The sequence below is a fragment of the Ipomoea triloba genome, chromosome 10 (genome assembly GCF_003576645.1).
Source record: "Ipomoea triloba cultivar NCNSP0323 chromosome 10, ASM357664v1".
Classification (NCBI taxonomy): domain Eukaryota; kingdom Viridiplantae; phylum Streptophyta; class Magnoliopsida; order Solanales; family Convolvulaceae; genus Ipomoea; species Ipomoea triloba.
In genome coordinates, this window is record NC_044925.1 from 2745933 (window position 1) to 2754476 (window position 8544).

Genomic DNA, 8544 nt, shown 5'->3' on the forward strand with positions numbered 1-8544 from the left:
TATATATATATATATATATATATATATATATATATATATATATATATATATATATATATATATATATATATATATTCCTGCTTGGCCAATGACCTTGTGGTCAAGTGGCATGAAGTGTTTGGTTTTCGATGCTTTCTTAAGACGTGCTTGGTTCATGGGTTTATACACTAAGAATGAGAATCAAAATTAGTGTCTGGTTGACAACTTTTTAAAACTTTTTAAAACACAAATATGATATTTGATTACCCCTTTAATTAAAAACTCCATTCCCTAATTTAAAAAATTGTCACTCCATCTTATTGGTAATATATGGTTTTTAAATTTTGATTAGTACTTTTAAATTTTTGTTTTGATTTTTTTCCCATATTGGTGTTTTGGATGTCATTATATTAGGATCAATTATTTTGATTTTTTGTATTTTTAAAACATTTATTCCTATTATAGGTTATACATAACCAAACATTAATATTGGTAATCATTCTAATTCCATCTTACTACCAAACATACAAAATACTTTTACCAAAACTCATACCATTACCAAGTATTTGATTCTTATTTCGATTTCGATTCTCGTGTGCGAACCAAATACATCCTTACATTTCTTTCTATATATATGTGTATATATATATATATTTTAAAGTTTTGCTCTTTAGCTAAAAAATAATAATTAAAGAAGCATAACCTAATTTAATTCTTGTGGCACAAGAGCATCCATAATAGTGGAGTTTTTTTTTTCTTTTTTGAGAAGTTTTCGTAAGTGTGATTAGGAAAGAGAATATGAGAAAAAAAAGAGAGATAAAAAATAGATAAAAGAAAAATAAATAAAAAGAAAACGAAAAAGCTGCCATTAAGGACAGCTAAACAGAGGATCCCTAATGCGCCTTTCTCCTTCTCTCTATTTGTCAGGCAGCTATGCGCCTTTCCTTTCTTCTTCTCTCTCTATTTGTCAGATAATTTATTGTTCCAAAAAATGATTTTTACAAATGAATCTTTCTCCTCTCTCTTCCCTTTCTCTTTCTTCCACCTCATCTTTTAGTATTCTAAAACCCCCAAATAACATATGGTATGGATATCTAAGAACATTGTGACACGAAAATGAAGTGATTAATATGTTGTAAATGAAATGTCGTGGGTTGCTGACTTGCTGGCATGGAGTAGAATATTAAAAGGCTCAAAAGTAATGGGAAAAGGTTAGCCAGGTTGGATATATATCTGTGCAGTGTCCACGTGGCAGACAGGAAGTCAAGATGTTTATGTTTTGATAAAAGAATCTAGTGGCAAACGAGGAACATGTATCTACATATATAGTCGGTCAAGACCAAAGCAAGAATAAGAGAAGTTTGACCAACAAAATAGGAACGTTATGTTTACAAAATATTGTTATATAAAGCAATCTCCTCTCTCCATGCTCAGGTTATTCAGGTCATTATTTGTGCACTTGTACATATTGAATTGAATGATATAGTGAAATTATCTTGACTCAACTCAACAAGGTATATGAGTTTTTAATGTTATAATTTTTGCATCAATTTTGTGTATCTCATTATTTATTATGATTTATATTTTTCACATCAACTGACAAGGTTTGTACCTAGAATGGTCCTTCAACTATTTTGATCAGAATTGCCTGGTTGCTAAATTCCAATTAAATCAAATTAAGTCCATGATTATGCATTTCGTGTTTAATGTAGTTATGTAGTCATTAGGTAATTTTCTTGCCAAATTAAATACAAGAGTAATGTTGTAAATTCAAGTCCTTCTCGCCCCATATATATACACGAAGGAATTTGGTAGAGACCATGATAATAGTGGGTGACAAATATTTTTAGTCCTCAAAAGGAAATTTTTGATGGAGACAGTCAACACGACAAGAAAAGTTTGAATGATTTTTTATTGAAAGTTTAGAATTTTTACAATTTTAGTGTGAAAAGTTAGGACTTCATTGTAATAACAACCAATGAAGAAAATGATTGGAAAAGTTCGAATTTTCAAGAATGCCCTTGTATTTGGCAAAAAAGCTAATTGGAGGACTAAATGAGATAACAAATGCATAGTTTAATTGGAAGTTTGATAACCAAATTGAGTATTTTGCAATAATTGGAGAATCATTTCTTGTATTAACTCTAACTTATGGTATTTAATTAATTCATTATCATTCTTGATGAATTTTTAAATAATAGAAGGTTACACATCTGACATCTCAAGGTACTGAGTGAACAATGAATTAGCCCGGCCCATGTGGCTTGGCTTTATAAGTAGCTTAATATTATCTTGAATGTTAATAATCAATTACATGTTAGTTTAATTTGACCATGTATGGTATAGTATATTGGTATGATACATTATTAATGGAAAACACTTCATTAATTAGCTTAGTGGGCTTCAATTAAGTATTTGTTGTGGTAGCTAGGTTGTGTAGCCCAAAAAGAATGGTCGAGTGGGTAAAACTTGACTCTCATACATAAATGTCACGAGTTCAATTCTTACTAACACTCTCTCGATCAAATTCGTCGCACTTCTTAGTGCAGTAATACTATATAGGAGCAACTTTTAGATAGTGGCTAAAGGTTAAGTTCTTCCTGAATGTACGAAAATTACTACACGAATGCACAATATGCATTAATGTAGTAGTCACGGAGCTGGATTAGTTACTGTGCATTCATGCAGACCTTTTCATATATTACTGAAGAAGTCTGCATGTTCGCACGTTAAGAGATGTTATCACTTGAATATATATATATATATATATATATATATATATATATATATATATATATATATATATATCCCACAACCTAGGTAGATAGTAGCACATACAGCCTGGTTGGAAAATACAATGATGATTCATGATTCTCTCATAAAAATCAATGAATTGTCACCAACCTGGCAATGGATATGGCTTCTATTGTAGTGGTACTCATGACATCTCATGTCAACATATTACATTTGAGGAAAAACATTATCACTCCCACCCATCTCAACATAAAAGCAACATATTAGAAATAGTAATATAATGATGTCAAGGAACCACCTGGCCATTATAAGAATACAAACCTATATAACTTAGGGCATCTTCAATGTGGGAAGGTAGAAATGTTGATATTCACATGTTTGGTTAGAATCAGTGTATGACAGAAAAATAAAAATCAGTTGCTCTCGTTGAAAGATCGGTGTTTAATGATAAAGAATCATTTGTTTGTTAATTTGTTATGATATGATCTCATATTCTTATAATGTTAGCTGTAGTTTGGCACTTGGCAGTAATACTTATTGTTGGGGCAGGGGAAGAACAAAGTTGGGCAAATGATAAATGGCAGTAGGTAATGAGAATTATTATACGCTACGCAATGAGTGGCCAAATATGTGTAGTTACGGTCATCATGAAGAACTCAAGGCTGCTGAATAAATAAATAAATAAATTTATAAAATAAAAAAATATAAATTATTGTATTTAATCGTGTCATAATTTTTTTATTTTTTATTTTTTTTTAGAGAAAACAGTCAAATAAATTTCTAAACTTGTACTGAAAAATCAATTATGTCCTCAAACTTTTAGAAGTTTTTTTTTTTTTGAAAAAACTTCTAGAAGTTGATAATAGAATTCTAGTCTATTGTTCCATTTATGAGATTCAAACTTAATACCTTATTCTTAAATCATGATTTTTTTAAGCTTTAAATAATGTGTTGCCCGTAACAATGTTTTTTTAATAAACTGTCACATATCAAGTAATAATTATTATGGAGTAATATATAAACCAATTCAGGTCCAGTGTGTCGTGGCATAGGTGTGAAATTCTATATAAGAGTTGTCGAGCAACAAGTTTGTATCTTCTTTTAGGCTGTTATTAAAGGTGCTCTTTGAGTGAAACACACATTGTGTGATTTTAACTGATAAAGGATCACATGGAGATAAAGTAGTCTAAGTTGCCTTAATCGGCTCGATTCGAGATATCCAATAGATAGTCAAACTTGGAATTTTATAGTTACCAAGCCAACTCAGCTGGGGCGGGGTTGCCACCAACAAGTTTTATGTTCTTATACATGTCGAGAATACATTCCTAAAAATATATATTCATAAATCATAAACATGAAAAAAAAATTCATAAACATGAAAAAGGTAAATTCCTTCCTTTTTCTTTAGTGGGCAAGGTACAGAGGGAAAGAGAAGAAAAGCAACTGTTAAAATTCTGCAAAAAAATATATTCATAAACTATAAAGCTGCAGAGAATGCTTTCCTTTCCCTCTTTACTCCATAGCTGGCTGATCATAACTCATAAGATCCCCACAATCCACATTCTCAACAAAGAGTACAAAAAGGGGTTCATCAACTAACAATGGTATACTAACTATTTAAGCTTTTGTGGTGATTGGTGAAGGGTGGGAGATCTCACCAGTTCACCACAGCAAAGCTAATGAAGTAATGATCAAACACTTGCCCACATATCATCTTTTACCATCTGCAGAACATCAAGTATATATGGTGAAAGACATCATTCTGTTACCCGTTCGTATGATGGTATCATAATGCATTCAAGGAATCATTCAATGAAGCACTGACGTAAGTAAGGATCAAGTGTTTACCACTACGCCAGAAGCTATAGCTAGTAGCAAAGGCGCAATTTTATTTCCTTATACTGTCACATTTTCGAGATGCAGGGTATTCGACTTGACCCTTCAAGGCCTCCGTTCAATAATACCCTAGCCACCCGGTGCTGGACTTGGCCCTTCACCGGCCTCCGCCCAACAGAGATGATCATCATAATGCATTCAAGGAATCATTCAATGAAGCACCGACATAAGAGATTGCAAGGATCAAGTGTTTATCACTACGCCAAAAGCTATAACTAGTAGCAAAGGCGCAACTTTATTTCCTTATACTGTCACATTTTCGAGAGGCAGGGTGTTCGACTTGATCCTTTAAGGCCTCCGCCCAACAATCCCCTAGCCACCTGGTGCTGGACTTGGCCTTTCACCAGCCTCCACCCAACAGAGATGATCACAACAATTTCAAATCCTAGGTGAATGTATACGAGGATGAAATAACATCTCAACTGACTATGAACCGTTTTCTGGTAGGTTGTAAGACACCAAATAAGTTATTGAGGATGCAATGTCCCTGTAGTTAGTATTTACTTGGAAGAAGAAGAAACCCAACTGAATTGCCTATCGGTTTTGTTTCTTTTCCCTTTTCTAGTACATCTAAATGGGGGCAGACGACGAGAGCATAATACACGACTACTGCTTAGAAAGGACATATCTTACCACCACCAAAACTACACCCCGAACCCCCCACGCGAATCGGTAGGCAGTTCCCTATCAATCTCACAAGTTTTGAACTGAAAACAAAACATGTCCAGACAGTTCACCTAATCACCATAGCAGCCTATATATAAAAAGGGGTAAAAATGCTGTTAAAACTTAAAATCGCAACCCTATCAATCTAAATTGAACCAATTGCTAAGTTAACACAACTCTTTTACTATCTATCTGCTAACTATTAGCCTAAATGTTCCTTTGCTCTATCATATCAGTTTCACTTTTCAGAAATGGAAAAAAAAGAAGCTTTTAACATAAGCTGCATAAAAATGGTGAATTTATCAGTGCAAAGGCCATCAAAAGCATAGATTACGGGAAGCTTAAGCAAAAGATATAATATATTTCCAGTAAAATAAAACAATCATTTCCAATATTTCAAGCAGAAATTGCTCTCTCTCTCTCTCTCTCTGAGGAAAAATTACTGCTTTGTATCAATCTCCTCTCTTCTCAAAGATTTGAATGTATAATAATAATAATCAATTGAACATATCTTAGTGGCAATAAAGAAAAATTTTCCTAATCTAAACAAAATAAGCGATTAATTTACCTCATTTACAGCATTTGGACAACAGAACTAGGAAAATAATGAGGAAAACGATCAACGACAGCGTAATTGCAATGCCAAGAACAACCTTACTTGGGCCATGGCTATGGTGCCTGGGTTCATCGTCGTCATCCTCGTAATCCTCGTCGCTGCTGTCGCTGGCAATGGCGCCGGAAGACGCCGGCGGCGACATAGGCAAGCCGTGCTTATCGCAGGGCGCAATCCCGAGCTTGAGCTTCGAAGACAATGTAGAGTGGTTGTAGCAAAGATTTGAGTTTTCGCCGATCTTGAGAACGGCTAGTTTCTTGATGAACGAGGCGTTGAAGGGCAAAACCCCTTTGAAGTTGTTTTTTTCGAGGTTTAAGTACTTGAGAGCCTTCATATCTGAGATGAATTTGGGGATTGTCCCGTTGAGCTGATTAGAGCCTAGATCGAGATGAATAAGCTCGGGAATGGCGGCTAATGAATCCGGGATGGGTCCTGAGAGAGAATTTGAAGATAAAGATACGTTTTTTAGGGATGTTAAGTCCCCAAAAGTAGTGGGGATTGAGCCATTTAGTGAATTGGAGGAAAGATTTAAGAAAACAAGATTTTCCAGCTCGGTTAGCATTGGGGGGATTTTTCCTTTGAGCTTATTTCCGGATAGATCGACATAGGAGAGATTCGGGTGCCAATGTTTGGGGAGAAATCCCGTGAGATTCGCGTGAGAAACGGTGACGGTTCTGAGGTTTTTGATGCTATTAAGGATAATGGAAGGGCCGGAGGCGGTTATGGAGACGTGGGAGACCGTTAAGTCGGTTAGATTTTGGAGGCGGCTAAGCCAGACTCCGGTGAGCTTCTTGAGGCTGTTAACGGCGGTGAATGAGCGGAGATTCGCCGCCAGCTCGGCGGGGAAGCGGATTGGGGAAATGGGGCAGTCGAGAAACTCCAAATCCTTCAAAGTAGACAACGATTTGAGGGCGGTAAGCGACAATGCGACGTCGTCGGAGCAATTGGCGATCTTGAGGGAGACGAGGTGGCGGAAGGGCGTGGCGCCGTCGCAGACGGTGGTGGAGTTGTGGAGGGGCGAGCAGGGATCTTTGGAGGTGGGAATACTCAAAGATTGCAGAGCTCTTAGCTGCTTTGGGTCGAGAGTGGAAGAGGAAATCGCCGCCGGAGAAGGAGAGGATTTCGGTGAAGGGGCGGTCGGAGCAGAGGAATGCGGCGGTTTGGGAGCCGCAGAGGGCGGTTTAGCCGGGGCAATGGTGGCGGAGAGAGTGGGAGGCGGGAGAAGGAGGAGGAGAGTTAGAGAGAGGAGTAAACGCGCCGCCATTGTACGGTGGTTTTCTTGAGATTCCGGCGGGGAGAGAATCGGAGTTTATAGTAAAAGAAGGTGGGAGTCAGTGAGTGTTTGGACTATCTAGTTTAAGGGTGAAAACTGAAAAATGGTCTGGTGACAGTTGCAGAGGCATTGATATACCCTCGAACATGGTTATATTTACACATTGTGCCACTAAAATACCAATCAATCTCTATGACCAACTAAGTTGTCTATGTTGGTAATGAAATCACAATCCTCATAACATGGACCAACGTTCACAATGCACTTGAACCTTGGTGCATGTGTATATATCTTATGTGATGAGTTTTTGTGTTTTGTGTTATGAAATTTTGTATCTGAAGAGTATGAATTCTGTACTTTACATCGAGAATTCAAGTATTGTATACGTCATTAGTCTGTTCCTTTGTAGGAACTACTCGTGATAACGAACTTGCAAAATGGATATGTTTATCATAAAGAGATTCGTCGTTGTTCTCAAAAAAAAAAAAAAGATTCGTTGTTTCTGACCCTGCTTCACCTTAATTGTTATTTGGACAAGTCAAAGTTATGTCTTGGTCCGAGTGGGGATAGCATTTCTCTTCTGCATGTCCATGGAGTTTTAAAAGAAATAAATTAGTAATTGTGTTATGAATTTCTGTGTATTGTGTTGTAAAATTTTATATCTATAAACACAAATTATGTACTTAAATTATATTTAAAAAATAAGTTAAATATATAACATGTTTATATATCTTGCATTGTGACTTTTTGTATCTTGTATTATGAAATTAAGTACTTTACAACTATAAATTCTGTACCTCGTCATTTCGATTCAGATTATAATACTACGTAGTATTTATCTATCTATCTGGACCCGGGTCAGAAATCGACCACTCCCGTGGAGTCAGGGGTATTAATAATTTTTTTTTTTGGAAAACAACACCTTGTAGTCTTTGTACGCAACGCTTAATTGTTTTTTTTTTTTTTTAACAATAAAATAATTTATTTTTACAACATATAAAGCCTATGAAATAGCAAAAAGGGAATATAATATATATCAACATTTCTAATTAAATTTTAGTGGACTGTAATAACTATTTTATTCAATTGAAGATATTAAAAATTCGTAGAAATATACTTTGTAAAATTAATTATTTATTGTAATTATTAGCATGTATAATGACTTAATGACTTATAAGGTATCATTTGACAATAACGTTATAATTATAACTACGTCCATATTTTTTTTTTTAAATGACTTATAAAATATCATTATATATCTTATATGCCTATTCAAGTGTCAATACTTTCTATTTACACGATTTCAATTGGCAACGCTACTAATAGAGATTATTTTTCAGGTCATCAGATTAGGATCAAGTGT

The 8544-nt window shown here is 35.1% G+C and overlaps 1 protein-coding gene across 1 annotated transcript; it reads right to left on the bottom strand.

The window, feature by feature from the left end:
* Nucleotides 1-5636: 5636 nt before the first annotated feature.
* Nucleotides 5637-7263, bottom strand: LOC116031930 (receptor-like protein 51). The gene has a single exon (XM_031274287.1). The coding sequence runs from the start codon at nucleotides 7170-7172 to the stop codon at nucleotides 5865-5867; it is 1308 nt and encodes a 435-aa protein (XP_031130147.1). The 5' UTR covers nucleotides 7173-7263; the 3' UTR covers nucleotides 5637-5864.
* Between the last annotated feature and the right edge of the window lie 1281 nt (nucleotides 7264-8544).